Source organism: Amblyraja radiata, chromosome 18 (assembly GCF_010909765.2).
Source record: "Amblyraja radiata isolate CabotCenter1 chromosome 18, sAmbRad1.1.pri, whole genome shotgun sequence".
In the NCBI taxonomy this organism is placed as follows: Eukaryota; Metazoa; Chordata; class Chondrichthyes; order Rajiformes; family Rajidae; genus Amblyraja; species Amblyraja radiata.
Window position 1 is genome coordinate 14,845,512 of NC_045973.1, and position 18,169 is coordinate 14,863,680.

The window sequence follows — 18,169 nt, forward strand, 5'->3', positions numbered from 1 at the left end:
AGAGTGGAGCTACGGGATATCGGGGAGACCTTAGTGAGAGCTTCATCTTTAATGGAAAGGGGGAAACCCCGTTTCCTCAAGAATGAGGACATCTCCGATGGAAAGCCGAATTCTGGGCGTAGACGGAGGAATTGGGAGTAGGGGATAGAGTCTTAACAGGAAGCAGGGTGGGAAGAAGTGTAGTATAGATAGCTATGGGAGTCAGTGGGTTTGTAATAGATGTCAGTCAATAATATGTCTAAATGCCTTGATTTATAAATTTTATTTTACTTATTGTAAAATGCCATTACTTCCTTCGTTGTGTGAAAGCAGTCTAGCAAAATGATGTTTTGTTTCTTGGTGTTCATATGTTTGGTTGTGCCCAATTTCACTGCTACGCTGATAGGATTGGTTTTAACAGGGTAAGTTCAGGAAGCTGGAACTTCTTGGCTGCGCTTAAACAGGCGTCAATATAAAAATATGTTGCTGCTGGCAGAATTGGTAGTTCTGGTGCCAACAGTCTGGCCTTTTCTAAACCCCACATTTAAAACTTACTTGGATAAAATATTGCAATAGAGTCCTTGTTTTGTACCACAGAAAGAAAATCCAGTCAAATATAGGTTGCTAGTTCAATCTAAACTGACAATTTAATAGCCAACAGTTAATTTAATTTCCTCCAATTACACTGTAATAGAACCACACAAATAATTCGATTTATCAGATGCAACATTGCAATCAGTTGAATCATTAATCAACTTAACATTCTTACAAGATTTGTTAGTTATTATACACATTTATTTATTAGGGACATTTTAATAAGTAAACTGGTGGACATCTTTGACATTCTTGATCATATCTAATTTTCTCGGCCTTTACTTATATACACACACCTGTGAATCTTATTTATCTTGCACATATATACACGCTTAATAATTGAAAAGAAAACCATAAACAGTATTAGCAGCAAATCCATCAATTAGCGTGTAAAACATTGACGAGCTTATCAGTAATGTTGTATTTATTAAAGCACAATGACAGCCACTTCATTAATTGATCAGTTATTCTTCTCGTTATATGTAGCTATCTTTTTTTATACTGCATATATAAGACGTCCTGTTAATGAACATTTATGCTGCCATACCCAGCAGCCACATTAAAAGCCTGAATAATGGATCAAGTCTCATCAATAATTTATCGCACGTCAGTAGCTGGTTGCAACTGGATCACAAAATTACTAAAGCTTGATAGGATTCTGCCGCAGATTTCTTGGCAGTAAAAGGGATTTTATTTTTTTACCATTTTAACTCCTGAATATTAAATTCATTTTCTCAGTTTTGGAAACAAGGATTTTTACCAATATTCTGGATGCTGCGATTTTCATCACAATAAAAGATAATTGCCAATGCAAAATTGAGAGCAAATTTAGACAAATAATTCCTAGCTATGCTATTCGAGATCAGAATAACAAAATTACACCAGCAGCATTCTAATTAATAAAGTCTTTCCAAAATTCATTAATTTATATGGACAAGATGGGAAAAGAGCTAGTACCATTATCACATGTGAATTCACACATGAAACCAGATAGCCATAACATGATATAAAAAGCAGGTATTTAATTAATTGATTCTTACCATCTTCTGGAATCTCCATGGATGAACTCCACTTGGACCAACACAGAAAACATAACAGGAGAGTTCTTGTTAGTAGCATCTTCAGCAGTTGGGAAATCAAACAAGAGCCAAAAGAAAACGTGAAGATTCCCTCTGTGATTCCACTGAGTCTCAGTTCAGTTTACCGCACAGCCATGAGTCACACTGACCAGAATCTGGAGAGGTACAAAGGGTGAAAATTAATCAACGTTAATCCACATGTTCTGCAAGACTCAAACTGAAGTAAACCCAAATAAGGTTTGCAAGGTATAACATAATCTTACCAGCAATGCAATTTAATTTATTTCTCTATGGATGAAAGACTTTTAGTGTTAAAATAAGATGACTGTCTCTTATTTCTACTTTCTCCCGCAAGAGATTTGTAAATGTAGGTCTGGTTTTCGCAGTTTGTTCTGCATTCACACAGACAAACAGAACATTGACTTCATGCAATCAGATTACTGTGACAGCAGTGATATGGTAAAGAAGTAATTTGCACTTCTCCTTCTGGGATTTGTTGTTACTGCTGGAGGGGACCCCACTATTCAGACATTCTGAACAAAAGACGCTAAATAAATTTTAGACATGAATCGAAAAAATAAATTCTTTAAGAATAGTTCATTCAACAAATTGTACATCAGACCCTTAATAACTTCTGTTAACGTAAGTAAAATATCACCAAGAGAATCCAAATTTGACATATGGGCATTTTCTATTCTTTGGAAGAATTTACTCATGGTTTCGGAAGCAGTCGATATTTCTGCTTATTTTTTCCCTCCAAAATCTATTAACTTTTGCCCATTTATGTTCCAGAAACATAAATATTGCATCTAAATTTCAAGAAAATGAAAACTAATTTTGATGGGAACTCTTAAAAAATAATAATTGTGAAGCAAATGGTTTATGTATATTTTTGTTTTACCCAGCGGGAAGGGCGGAGAGGTATGAAACACACTTTTACTATAAGTATTCAGTCCACAAGTCACAACGAGTTACAAGGCTAAAGGATGTTTAAATGGTACTTGAAACCACTTTGCACTAATCAAAAGTTGTGGCTAAGGTAGATTATGATGCAACATATTGGCAACCTAAGAAGCTCATTAGGGAGATAAGCAGGATCAGTGGGTCCATTCACAACACTGGGCAATTACAGAAAAAGGATTCTAAATCAATTTTCATTTGGGCATAATTTGCCATCAGTCATGGTCAAAATAGTGCCTTGGGCCTCATACCAATGACTGACAAGTCTGGTGCTCCTGGACAAGTCCATGAGGGCTTTCTTGGGCCCTGGAGAGACCGTCGTAATGAGTTGATGTCAGACCTGTCAGGCAAAGGCATGTGGTTATTTGCATAGAGGTTGCAAAGCTTGATTGGACTCTTCATGGCTTGTGACCAGAGGAGCAAAAAGGTTGGCAGAAAAAATATCAAAATGCAGACTACCTGGAAAACCACAGGTCATGTCTATTATTATGTTTTGGCGGGTTGAGACGAGAGTCGATTTCCAAAATCAGTTTTATTGACAAAATGACGAAATCAACGGAGTAACACAACACAACAATACAAAAGTCCAACCACAACGGTGGTCGAGAACGACTGATGGGGCATCGCCCAGAAAGCGTGCAAACACAAAACACCTCCCCATAGTCAAGTGACCGAAGTACCTGACCGCATGGTTCGATTACCTGCCACAATGTCCGGTTTACAGATAACATTTTGCCAAAGACAAAAAGATAAAATTGGATTGCTTGACTGCAGCCAATGAATGAAATGCGGGATAGCTTATTGCTGCATTCTCACTCGTACCGAACCTGCATATTTTTTATCCCTTCCTCTCCACTTCGGTGACTGCAACATTCCATGCTTTACTGACTGCTTTGTTTTTTTTTTTTTAAGGAGTCCAAGGAAGAATAATAGCACTGTTCTCCCTAATCCTGATCCACATACAATGAGTCCATTGACTGCTGTTATTTGGAGGAAGCATCCTAATTGTGTATGTTGTCCTTTTCTTGAAGTCCCTTCATTATTTTAGAAGAGCCTGCTATTCACCGAGAACAGCTTATTTTAAACTAAGGCCCTTCATAGAAGGTCCACCACAGAAACAGGCCATTCTGCCCTTTTGCTGCATGCCAGTCATGATCCTCATTTAACCAGAACCTTTCATATCTTTTTGCTCAGGTTCCTCTGAAGTGTATTTAAATTATTCACTTGAGTCGAGTTATTCCCTGGAGGAGTTAATTCCACATTCCACAAACTCTCAGGGCAAAATGTTTACTCAAATTCCCTATTGGAGTAAATATTTTATTTATGGTTCCATTTTAGCCACTAACAGGACAAGACAAACTATGTCCCTTTATGTGTGAGCCGTCCTTCATATTGCGTTCTGCTGAATCGCCTCATGCTTTCCATCTCGTTTTTGTCCTTCAATCAGCTCATACTTCAACTTAGGCTTTTTCAGTTATGAGGGGGTAAACCAAATGTTCTGATCAACCAGGCATGCAATGGAGTTCATCCCTTTCTTTGAATGATGTTTCTAGCATCAAAGTGGAAGGTGCATTTTAAACCCAAAAATATTTCCAGGAAAGGGAATTGCAGCCTTCAGCAAACAAACATTCCTTGGAAGATAGATGTAATCCCTTTGGCAGGCTCCTCTCATAGTTTCTCCTTCAAGAACCTAAAGCAGCTGATGTAGAAACATCCGGGCTACCATGCTAACAAGAGATGTTTGTTGTACAACTGATATAATTATTCAAAAAGGCAGAAGAGAGAATGCAGTGCATATGTTGAGAGCTAAATATCTAATATTTACGTCTAGACTGCAACTGGAGACTCTAGCTAACAGAACCAACTTTTGTCGTGTTCCAACATGCTATCCTCATTCGTATCAGTTCAATGTTTTTAGACTTAAATTGCTCTTTTGATTAAGCTGAATGGTTGGCCGATTAGGAAAAGGGGAGATGCAACGAGACCTGGGTGTCATGGTACACCAGTCATTGAGCGTAGGCACGCAGGTGCAGCAGGCAGTGAAGAAAGCGAATGGTATGTTAGCATTCATAGCAAAAGGATTAGAGTATAGGAGCAGGGAGGTTCTACTGCAGTCGTCTTGGTGAGGCCACACCCGGAGTATTGCGTACAGTTTTGGTCTCCAAATCTGAGGAAAGACATTCTTGCCATAGAGGGAGTACAGAGAAGGTTCACCAGACTGATTCCTGGGATGTCAGGACTTTCATATGAAGGAAGACTGGATAGACTCGGCTTGTACTCACTAGAATTTAGAAGATTGAGGGGGGATCTTATAGAAACTTACAAACTTCTTAAGAGGTTGGACAGGCTAGATGCAGGAAGATTGTTCCCGATGTTGGGGAAGTCCAGAACAAGGGGTCACAGTTTAAGGATAAGGGGGAAATCTTTTAGGACCGAGATGAGGAAAACATTTTTCACACAGAGAGTGGTGAATCTCTGGAATTCTCTGCCACAGAAGGTCAGTTAATTGGCTATATTTAAGAGGGAGTTAGATGTGGCCCTTGTGGCTAAAGGGATCAGGGAGAGAAGGCAGGTACAGGATACTGAGTTGGATGACCAGCCATGATCATATTGAATGGCGGTGCAGGCTCGAAGGGCCGAATGGCCTACTCCTGCACCTATTTTCTATGTTGCTATGTTTCTAAGCTGATTGAATGAAGATCCTGCTACCTACTATCTGTATCATCATGTTTGTTCTTCAAAGGACTGATTCTATTCATTGTTCTACTTTGGCTAATTATCTTAAAGCATAAAATCCACGTGAATGATATGATCTCCATCTTGCAACATATTATTAAGCTGTTATAACACTTCCTTGACATTTTAACAAGACTACTTTGGAAAGATATGAATGCCACAGCAATCTTTCACTTTCAACAAGTTCTTAGAACTTTGCAAGCAATTCTGTTTGCTGTTGAAAACCATCAATGCGAAGAGGTGAAAGGATGGAAATAATATTCTTTGGATTTACAAAACTCAAAAAAACAACAATTACCATTTGAAAATGTATAAACGAAATAAACAGTGAAATAATTCATTTGTGGCTAGACTGGTTATTTGCGAGCAAAGTAATGAGTATTATGCTTGAAACATAATTGGCTTTTCAGCGCGCAAATGTTTCCAACATAAAGGATTTCAATCAAACTTGCATTCCAATTAGCAATTACATTTTCACATCATAATCAGTTCCCTATAAGACAAACATTGCCATTCAGATGGAAGCTTTCTCCATAACTAACCCTATCTACAACACTTATTAATTCCCAAACAAACTAATATCTCTTTCAACATGTGTAGGAAAGAACTTCAGATGCTGGTTTAAATCGAAGGTAGACACAAAATGCTGGAGTAACTCAGCGGGCCAGGCAGCATCTCTGGAGAGAAGGAATGGGTGACGTTACAGGTCGAGACCCTTCTTCAGACCATTCCTTCTCTCCAGAGATGCTGCCTGTCCCGCTGAGTTACTCCAGCATTTTGTGTCTACCTTCTATTTCAACATATTCAACTCTGCGTGATGAAGGACTGGAATAGCTCATTTATAGGAAAAACTTGACCCTGGATGATCAATACCAATATGATAAATTTATCTGAAGGTACATTATTGATCTGCACCTAACATTTAACATCTGCAGTACTTTCATTCAGCTTTGCCAAATAACCAACTCCTGAGGCATACAAAGGAAAAGACACAAAGTGCTGGAATAATTCAGCGGGTCAGGCAGCAGATAGGTGACTTTTCGTGTCAGAACCCTTCTTCAGACTGATTGTATGGGGGCATGTGAGGAATGAACTTGGAAGAGAGGAGGGGGAGGACAAAACATAGCAAGCAGTAGGTGAGCACAGGAGAGTACTATGTTTACACATCTGTTGTGCTGCTGCAAGTAAGAATTTCATTGTTCTGTTTTGAGACTTACGACATTAAAACATTTGACACTTGAGGGCTTTTTTTGATTGGCAGATGGCTGGACAAAGGCCAGAGATGAAAATAATGTGTAAAACAAAACAGCTGAAGAGTTGCGAATTGTGAAGCCTAATGAAGGAATGTAGGTGGAGGTGGAGGAGGATGGGGATCTTATCCACTTTCAGATGTTGCCTGACCTGATGTGGGTTCCAGAATGTTCTAACTTTTGCTCTAGCCATTTTGATCATTTTTATCTCCACTCTCACTGGATATAAACATTTCTTGTATTTTTTCAAGGCAGCAGAGAATCTGAACAGCAGAGGAACAAAAAAATAAATACATCGCCTACTGAGCCGCAGGATATCCCTCTGCTCTTTATCTTGGTGTTGAATAATAAATTTAATAAACATGGTCTGTTGCTTTAATATTGCAAGCTGTGTGGTGTTTCAGAAGTCAACGTATTCAGGAGTACAGACATTAAATCCACAAGGTAATTCAAATCTCATGAGAAAGACCTTCATAAAAACTAATTTTCACACCAATCTGTATCTTATTATTCCACCCTGCTTATTTTTTCATCTCTTTATGAGAATGCTTTCCCTATCTGACGTGCAGAGTCTAAGCAGCTGGTGTCAGTTAGCATAATCTGCTGTCTTTCTGAATCCTGTTACCAGTTTTTCTTGTGGAAATACTTTGAACCAGATATAAAAATACCCAGAAATTCAGGACTATTTGAAATTTGCAGCAATTTGATGATAATCTTGCTGAAATAAAGAGAATACACAATCAGATAAAAAAGATAACATCGCAGAATTCCAAAAGCTCCCAGACAAAAATAATGTATTCAGAGTATTTCTGGGAATCTGATATATACTGAGGGCTTTGTTCCTCCCATGATGAGCTGTATTACTGGCAGCAATGCTTACGTGATTATTGCTCATAAATGAGAACATCACAGATTCCTTGATTGACCTCACTGGTCAATATAGTGGTGACGGAACCCTGCAAATTCTGAACTCAACATTTATTGCTACTGACTAAGAAAAAAATCTCTTGACAGTCTACTTCTATTTTCCCATGAATAACAATTTTGGTCTAAAGACCTAAAACATCACCCATCCATGTTCTCCAGAGATGCTGCCTGACCTGCCAAGTTAATCCACACTTTTTTTTGCATAAACCGGCATCTGCAATTCCTTGTAAGTCATCAACAATTCTATGCAGTGACACCAGGGCACAATACAATTTCATGATGGTATTAATCAGATATCTTCAGGGCAGGAGCCGTTTATTTACTTTCTTCAGATATTTCTGGTTTGCACTCCTTCATCCAAGAAGGCATTACCCACTTTCCTGCGCCATCCTACAGAGCATTGTGGAAATGAGTCAAGAGTGTTTTATTGTCATATGTCACAAAATGAAACAATAAAAATCTTACTTGCAGAAGCTTGCAGCAAACCTGCCTCTGTGAAAGTTTAAATTTGGTTTGAAGCTCCTTAATGAAGTCATTGCTTAAAATGAGGATGATCCATTTGAGCGATTTATATTTGATGACTCTCGAGTACCATTGGGGCAAAATTCAAAGCTCATAGAACAGAAAAAATGCATGAAATCCACTTATTGGTCATAACAATGGATGCTCTGTTAGTATTGAACAACAATGCCTCCTGTTCAATAGCATAGTCATACAATTTATTTTGGTTTAACATTTGGACCAATGCCTGTGTATGGACGTTGCTTGACATGATTTCCAAGAAGCCGGAAGGCCATCTGGTCCTTCGAGTTCCTCCACCATTCATCATAATCAGGCTGGTCATCTACTCCAGTTTCATTCCCCTGTGCTCTTGCTTTCCTTAATATCCATATTTCAATCAGTCTTTGCTACCACTAAGCATCCACAATCCTTCATGTGGAGAATCCCAATGATTCACCAGCCTCTGTGAAAATAAACTTTTTCTTTATCTCAGTCCAAAAAAGGTCTTTCCCTTATTTCAAGGTTGTGACCCCCGGTTCTGAACTCTCCAGCCAAGAGTCACTGGTTGAAGCGTTCAAATCTGATGAACTCAGAAGTGGGCCAGTTTTCACGGAAATAGAAATAGCAAGATATCTGAAATTGTTGAATTCGATATTGAGGTAGCAAACACATCCAGATGGAGGATGGGGTAGTGTTCCTCAAGATTATGTAGGCGTATTGTTGGAAAAATCCTGGAAGACACAGCAAGTTAGGTCGCAATGGGAGAGGAATGAAGAATTGCAGTGATGGGCATTGGTGAGTCAGTCCTGCCCCCCAACCCCTCTCAAAGGATCATTCGGTCATTAGATGATGGGAAGGGAGGAGGAAAAATGGGGATAATTAATCCAGATTAAATGTACAACCACAAATTTGAAAACTGGGCAAAAAAAATACACAAAGGTTTGCGCTGTTATACGGATTTTGTGGTCTATTGGTCTCCAAGGCGTTAATTCCTCACGCAGCTCTCCTCTCACCTTTCCTCTTTCAATCGTGCCATCAATATCTTCTTTCTGCTTCTTGTGACCATGTTCCGACCTTCCTTATAACTGCATGCGAATTACCGGCCTCCATTACCTCTGATAGAGTATTTATATTTCCGAACTCCTCTTTGGATTTATTGGGACAATCCTATTTTTCTCACTGTTCATACTTTATGGGTTATATGTAATTTGAAAGATCTCAATACCTTTTCTGTTTTTAACCATTGCCTTCCAAGATAGATGTTCAAACTTTTCAATCTTTCGTGATAAACACATCTCGGTCAACTGAGTGAATTATTTTTAATTCTTCTCTAATGCTCCTACTTTCTTTGAATAACAAATAGAGCAGATTTTGGATTAAAATGAGTTTTCTGTTACATTCTGCCTGAATATATTCACTTTTTAAGTAACTATTCGGCATTAGAGCATGGCTTTTATCCAGGAGCTCTGTTTTTACTTCCTAAACCCTAAATACATGTTGGTTAGCAGGTTAATTGTCCTCTTTCAATTGTCCTTAGTGTTGAGGTAAGTGGAAGAATCTGGAAGAAGAGAAGAATGTGGGGAGATAAAAAGTGGGATTAATGTAGGTTGAGTGGAAATAAGGTGTTTGAAAGTCAACACAGACTCAGGGGGTTGGAGAGCCTGATTTTGTGCTGTATCCCGCTCTGATTTTATGGCACATACGCAATTCCTTGGGTCAAGAAAGGACCTTCGGAGAACATTTTCTTTTTGGCACCAACTTATTTCTGGAGCTCGGTGAGATTACGTGGGAGAAGAGATGTGTGGTGTCAAATCTAATCAAAAAAACTCTCTGCGTCAGAGATCTGTTTAAAGCTTATTTCATCTCACTTTTTTTAAACTAAGCATGTTCCACGTTCTAAATATTTAAATTCTTAACTGTTATAATGGAACCTCTGGGACATTGTTTATTCATAAAACATAAGTAGATGTTCAAGTTGAACCAGACTCAACTTCACTAAAATGTTGCTCTGCCTGCCTGAACTGTAACTGCAGTTATATTATGATTGTGCCCTTAAAGGTCATGAAAACTTCCTAAATTACACTTGACCCAATCACTAAAGGCAGCTATCCAAGATGGTGCCAAATATTGTCACAAATAGCCAATAATGCAGTTCAACAAGTGTGGATTAAAGCCATACCCATACACGTGAACTGTACAAAACATAATTAGCACCTTTCAAGAGTGAATTCCACGAACAAGTGTAAAGAAGATTTTGTTAAGTTTCCATGCCAAAACTCTAGGACAGTCCATAAACTGGCTAATTACCTCAAAGCCTCATTCTTTCCACCTTTAATGTGGCAACGACCCATTCACTTACGTAGAGGTTGTTGAACTTGTAGCCTTGGAGTAGAAGGATGTGCACCTCCCTACTGTAACAACTGCAACAGACTCCAAGCTCAATTCTCCTGCCTTACCGAGCAGCTAGTTATTTTTAGCAGAGTCCATTAAATTTTTACGGCAATTTTAATCACAATAAAATATCTTCATCTCATAATTGGTCATAATTTGGAGTAGATGAAATGAACAATAAAACAAATAAATTAAATGCAAGAAAATTGAAAACAGGTGAAATGACATGGTTGATGGAAGACTGTTTTCTGTTGGTGGGTAATGCATTAGATGCAGAACATATCATCTACGGAGAGCCAAGACTTGGCTTTCTGCTTGGATCTAATTGCTAAAAGACAGCATAAGAATAATGCCTATTACCACGAACAAAATGAAACCTGTACACTGGGAAATAAAATGTTTAAAGCCGCAAAGGATAGAAGAAATGTCGAGGCCAATAAAATTAAGCTCTAGAATCAGGATGTGGGTGGTTTAATATGGCATGCAGCACAAGGAGAATGAACAGGAAGTGCAAAAAACCATTGGAGTAATTAGGGCAGGAAATAAAGAAGGTCAAATGGTTAGCAAACCAGATTATGCTCTTTTCTTGCCTGTGCACATTGTCACTGGGCTCATGACCAAATCCATTATGCCCATTTGCTTGTTACAAGTTCTGCTCTACCCAGGGAGTAATACATCTGTAGTGGGTGAACAAAAATATGTCAATCGTGGCGACTTGGCAAGGTGGCCGCCCACTCCACTTCATCTCCCAAGTCTTTCAGCCAAAGCTTCATTGTGATTCAAATTCAATAGCATCAGCTGTTTCAGCAGTGAACTCCGGCAATAAGATTGAAAGAGTTATATTGTTGAGACAAATCCAAAGTACTGGAAATAGCATGAAATAATAACCTATTTTTCATCTTTAATCAATAAAAAAGTCTCTAATTAATTTTTAGACAGTGTATGGAAATCCTGACCCATCTTAAGACTAAAATTCCCGAGGCTAAAACGAAATTATGTTAACATTATAAGAGTAAATTAAAATTCAACTAAAAACAATATACTTAGTTATTTCACATAAACTTTCCTTGCTGCCAATTACATTACTAGAGTAACTTGGATTCATTCAACAAACTACATATCACAATAAGGTCCCCAAAAATAATCAGAAAGTGGTTTGAAATGTCATTTGAGTGGCTTACACACAAATATCTTTGCTAAAACAAGCTTTGCACAGTAGCTTACAGGGCAAGAATCAAGTGAAAACGGCTGTCAAAAGTCTGCTGCTCAGCTATCTGAGAGGAGCTTCAAAATCTTTTGATGGGAGAAAGCTATGTATCTGGAAAGCACTCCTTTCATCGTTTTACAGACAAACGTCAAACATTTTCCATGACTAGCCATATCCATAGGGTACAATGGATGCTCTTTCCTTTCGTGCTTTATGTACACATGTAGTTACACAACACAAAAACAAGCCTCTTGGCCCAATTTATCTTGCCAACCAAGATGCCCATCCAGTCTGGTCCCATATCCCTCTAAGCCTTTCCTATCCATGTACCTGTTCAAATGCCTTTCAAGTGTAGTTATTGCAACTGCCTCAACCACTTCAGCTCGTTCCATAAATCTACCATCTGAGCAAAAAAAAATTCCCTTCAGGTCCCTCAACCCTGGGAACAATATGGTACATTGCATTTATCTAGGCCCCTTGTGCTTTTGTGCATCGAGAAGATTACCCCTCAGCCTCCTGTACCCCAGGGAATAGTGTCCTGGCCTGCCCAATCTCTCCCTACAGCTCAGGCCCTCGAGGACTGCCAACATTCTTATAAATTTTAACTGTACTCTTTCCAGCGTATTGGAATCTTTCATATAGCAGGATGACCAAAACTGAACCAATACTCTTAAGATAGACACAAAGTCCTGGAGCAACTCAGCGGGTCAGGCAGCATCTCTGGAGGAAAAGGACAGGTGACATTTTGGGGCAGGACCCTGCTTCAGACTGAAAGTAGAGGTGAGAGAACTGGAAAAGGCCAGAACAAAGCAGGGCCAGCAACAAATGACCAAGGCAGGGTAGAGCCCATAATGGCCCATAGTTGGCTGGGGAAGAGATGCTGCCTGACCCGTTGAGTTACTCCAGCACAATGTGACCAGCTTCAGAATATACCATCATCTGCAGTTCTTGTCTGCACAATACTCTAAGTACAGGCAGAGAGGTCACAAGTGGGGCCCCACGTACAATTTCAAGTCAAGGCCATTAAGCTCTGTAATATTAAGGTCTGCTAATTTCAAAACTGTGTTTGAAAATAATGCATTCATTGGCACTCTGTTCAATATGGCAGCTGCTGTGACTTGCACTACAAATATGAGTTAAAAACACAAAGTGCTAGAATAACTCAGCAGCTTCGGCAGCATCTCTGAGGACATGAATAGACGATATTTGGGGTCGTGACCCTTCTTCAGACTGTTACGGTCCTTCGTGGAAGTCAGGCAGGTGATGAAGTATCGACTGAAGGCGTGGATCCAGTGGATGATGAAGAGGAGTTGGTGTCCATGGCATGTCTGAGTGAGTGAGGCCCGTAGTTTTTGCAGAGACTGAGGGAGAGCCAGCCAGTACCGGCGCATGGTGGAGAATGCATGGAGGAAGAACTGTTGCTGGAAGTGGTGGATACCTTAGATCCAGGTCAGGTCTGAACTGGGAAGCCTGGATTTGGAGTTGGAAGCCACAAGTCACAAGATTGTGATGCAGGTAAGTGCTGCAGAAACACACATGATCGTGGTTGCGGTTCTGGGTCAGAATATGGTTGAAAAGCAGGAATTACAGAGGAGGAGCAGTTAGAGCAAGTCTCACAAATCTCCCATCAGAGACAGGAGAGGAACTCGAGGTGGGTATACTGAGGAGATTTCACAATGGAGCAGTAAAATTGAAACACAAGGAACTGCAGATGCTGGAATCTTCAGCAAAACACAGAGAGGTTCAATATATCAGCGGGTCAGGCAGCATCTCTGGAGGACATGGATAGGCCACATTTCGTGCCGGGGCACTGCTTCAAACTACAAATACGTGAATTTATATCACATGAGAATCTGTCAGAAAATCAACATCCAAAGTGCCCAAACTGCCTCCGCTACATCAGATTCATTGTTTGTTAGAAGTTTCAAACTTCTATGCCTCATTAGTCACGGTAACTAAACATTCTGAGTCATAAATATGGTTGACCAATCTCTCAACTACTAAAGTCTATTTTTATGAGTGTGCAGTCTCAGAACACTTAAATATTAAATGATTCGTAAAATAATAAAAATCACCACATTCTCCTTAAAATGCATTCAAACGTCAAAAATTTCTAAAGTGGTTTCTGCAAAATCATATCAATGTGAAGTATATGTCATGTCTTTATTTCCAGACTTGTCATATACTTCAATCTGACGAATGCATCAGTAAACCTTTTCACTGGACACTTCAGTTCCACAATAAATGGAACTCAAAGTGATCACTTAACAGATGGAATTTATAGTCTGCAATCCCCTAATTTTTTCAGGATAGTCTTGGTCAAGTTCCTTTGCTGCTGACTGGAAAATCCAGGACATTGTGACGATGGGTGAGGAAGAGCAAAGATGACTTCTAGTCTATAAGAAAAATTGGATTGGGCTACTTTTTACAACTTTATCTATTCCATTCAAAGTGCTAGTTTGGAGAATTTGTTTGGGTTTAGTTATCAACTAAGCCCTGAAGTAATTGGTCGAGTTACCTAAAAACCTTGTGTTAATGTGCACAAGGTTGTCAATAGCAGAGACACAAATCTTCACAGGATTAGTTTGAGCAGGCAAGTCCTATTAATGAATCTAGCAATCAAAAAGCCCGAGGAGCTGTTGTGGGAATGGACGAGGCGAACAACACAGATTTACAAAGTAGGTCAGGTAATCCAACAATCAAAATCTCACACAAGAATTATCGGTGGACAAATGGAAAAGGCCATTCAGTAATTTAAAAGCATTGTTTTTGTTAAAATAATGAACAATGGGAAGGATTATTCATTATAAAAACAGATAAAGGCTATCGATTTTAAAATATAGTCCCATCTTTATTATCGGACCAACTAGTAGAGATTTGTTTTATTTAGTTATTCCGTCATCGTGCAAAGTCCATTCCTGAACCCAGGAGACAATTAAGAGTAAACTACATAAGCAGGTCATGATGGTACACCTCTTTATTTTACAATAATCCAGAATTCTGCAGTTACCTTTTCTGAGACTAGTTTTAATTCTAGATTTATTTGTTTATTTAAATTCCACAACTACCATGGTGGGATTCAAAATACATATCTAAATCAACATAGAGTTATAAAGCCACTGAAACAGGCCATTTGGCCCACTTTGTCCTTGACCAACTGAGTTGGCATACTGAGATAGTCCCATTTGTTTACATTTTAGTCTATAGCCCCCTAAACCGTTTCTTATATCCACACATTTGCCCAAATATTTTTGAAAAGTTATCATTCTAAATGCATCTATAGCTTCCTTTGTCAGCTCATTCCAGATACCGATTATCCTTTGAGTGAAAAAGTTGCCCCCGAGGTCCCTCTTAAATGTCTCCCCTCTCACCATGAACTATTCCCTCCAGTTACAGAACCTCCTACCCTAGGAAAAAGTCTGGAAAACCCTGGAGAAACATCTTGAACTGGATGCATATCTATTACGCTCCTGGGTTAGTTATATATCGCTTGATCACATAATTAGAGATTATTCAAGTGAAAGATATGGGAAAATTATAACCCATGTAATTCAGCAGTGAAAGAAAGGCTGCTACTTTCCTGAATGTTTGGAGGATTTGAAATAGACAATATAGACAATAGACAATGGGTGCAGGAGTAGGCCATTTGGCCCTTCGAGCCAGCACCACCATTCAATGTGATCATGGCTGATCATCCCCAATCAATACCCCGTTCCTGCCCTCTCCCTATATCCCCTGACTCCGCTATTTTTAAGAGCCCTATCTAGCTCTCTCTTGAAAGCATCCAGAGAACCTGCCTCCACCGCCCTCTGAGGCAGAGAATTCCACAGACTCACCACTCTCTGCGAGAAAAAGTGTTTCCTAAAGGAAATATTTAGGAGAAAGAGCAGATTTGCAGGAGTTGAAAATGAAGAATAGGATACATTGTCACCAGCAGGTGATTTTCATTCAAATAAAAAATGCACTGATAATAATGTAACCGTGTAATTTGTCCATACAATGTGTGCACATTGCAACAAATTTCTAGCATCAAATTGATAATGGTACGTTTTAACCTTTCTTTACTGGATGCATCGTCACAGCTGTTCAGTATTCACTTGCACAGCTCCCCATGTTAAAATGCTAAAGCAAATCAATCACACCAATATTAATATTTCATGAGAATCTTTGGAATACACTGTTAATGGCTCAGCATGCGACAATGATTTAAAAGACCAACAACTTCTGTCAGTCAGTAACTGATTGATAAAATTCTCATTTAAAATTCTCCGCAAAATATGATCCCAATTGATTTAGTAAGGAACTCTTGTTCACTTTAAAACAATTGTATGGATCACAATGTGTCTTTTCATGTAGCACCTTGGCCCATGACACATTTCAGTCATAATCTGTGAATGGCTAAATGCACTGTTGAACTGGGAATGGTTTCCATACATCACATAATAATGGTGAAGTTCAAAGTCAATTACTAAATGTAATCTGCATTTCCAAACACGACCGATAAACTGTTGGGGTGTTTGTACATCAGGCCATTGTGTCTGGAATTTGAGGCAATTGGCAGGCAACATGCATTTTTTCATATTGCGCTGCAACAGTTGTTTGTGTCTACATGCTTTCTGCAGGCCTTAAATGCATTAGTTTAGTTAAGAGATACAGCATAGTAAACAGACCTATCGGCCCACTGACTCCACGCTGGCCAGCGATCACCCGTATGCTAGTTCTATGTACGGGGCCCAATTAAATACAAGCTTGCACGTCTTTGGAATGTGAGAGGAAACCGGAGCATCGGGAGAAAACCCATGCAGTCACGAGGGGAAGCGTGCAAACTGCGTAGAGATAGCGCCCTTAGTCAAGATCGAACCCGTTTCCCTGGCACTGTAAGGCAGCAACTATACTGCTGTGATTTAATTTTTTTAATTGATTTAACACTTAACAGGTCTTAATGCCAGCAAGGAATCCTGCGTGACCATAGGGTAAATGACCCGTCCTTGTCTGAGTCATTAGCAGGAGGATATCAGCAAAGATAACCATTGGATTTCAGAAGGGAGCTGGTTACCCCAATATTGCAGTCATTTCCATTTTGGAGAGAGAGAACCCGGCCATTAGCTGCTTGCCCTGGACACCTATTTCCAATAGCTCCGTCCTATTTGTCTGCCTGAAACAATGATACCTACACCCATCTCTGACCTGCAACGAGAATAACAATATTTTAGATTTCTTGCTGGCATGTGTCACACACGTTTCTCACTGGTTTGGTCATATCACAAACGTAGCTTCAGATACTTTCCCAACAGAATATCCATCAAACTGGCCCATTTTCACCACTGCATGCACCTCATGGTCAAATCTGCACAAATCAACCCCAGCAGTTGATGCAGAAGCTCTCAGTGAAAACTGTCTCTTTAAAAGCTCCCATCTTTTATGGGAGTTTATCTTTTTAAGTGTAGGTGGCATTGCACTGAACATGGAAGATATTGCCCAACCAAGGGCCCCATTAAATTTCATATGCACAATAAGCACAAATTTAATTTGTACACCACAACATTTTACAACATAGACATCTTTCTCTTTACTAATTAGAAAAATGCACATATCAATTAAAACAAAACCATAATCTTTCAGATAATGATAACTTAATCTAATAATTTATCAGCAATTCCCACAACATTAAATTGCCAAGAAAATTATGCTGAAAAAAATGTGCGCTAAAATGACCGAGCACAGGGCCAGTTTGGCAGTTAATTCTGTTGCAACTCACACATGAACATCATTTGATAATTTGAATGTTGTTCACATTAGTCAGGCTGCTAGCAGAAGAGCTTGATTAAGGGCAGGCCGCCACTTCCTAGCAGATTGGAACTTACTGCCTATTTCCACTGCTGGAAGTCACTGCAGAGTTTCGAGAGCACGCTGTGTATTCTTGCTAAGCCAGAGTTGAGCATTCCCCTTTGCAGTTCCTTGTTGAAGAATCACAGATCCTTTATGGGACAAATGTTCCCATATTATGCAGCAAGTAGATTTAAAGGTATCATTATTGTTTGCCTATAATCGCAGCACAGTGGCCTAGCGGTAGAGTTGCCGGCTTACAGCGCCAGAGACCCAGGTTCGATCCTGACTACAGGTGCTGTATATAGGGAGTTTGTATGTTCTCCCTGTGACCTGTGTAGGTTTTCTCAGAGATCTTCGGTTTCCTCCCACACTCCAAAGTGGTGCAGGTTTGTAGGTTAATTGGCTTGATATAATTGTATAAATGTAAAATTGCCCCTAGTGTTTGTTGGGTAGTGTTAATGTGCATGGATTGCTGATCAGTGGTGCTTGGTAGGCCGAAGGGTCTGCTTCCACGCTGTATCTCTAAGCTAAACTAAACTAAAATATAAGTGATGGGCTGCTAAGAGAGCTGACATACACTTAGTGGGCCAAATGGTCCGATTCTATCACAAGTAAATATGGAAAATAATGTGAAGTAATACAAAACTATGTCTACTCATTAGTCCACAGAAATCAATATACAACAGACTTCAAAAAGAACGAGGGAAAAGACTGAA

General features: G+C 39.4%; 1 protein-coding gene across 6 annotated transcripts in view; it reads right to left on the minus strand.

Annotated features, from left to right (window-relative positions):
- Positions 1–18,169, minus strand: part of chl1 (cell adhesion molecule L1 like) — a 649,066-nt gene that overhangs the window by 401,496 nt on the left and 229,401 nt on the right. For all 6 annotated transcript variants that reach the window (XM_033036735.1, XM_033036736.1, XM_033036738.1 and 3 more), the window contains exon 4: positions 1,614–1,807. In XM_033036735.1, coding sequence (XP_032892626.1) covers positions 1,614–1,692 — 79 coding nt within the window. In that variant the 5' untranslated portion in view covers positions 1,693–1,807. The remainder of the gene's footprint in view (positions 1–1,613; positions 1,808–18,169) is intronic.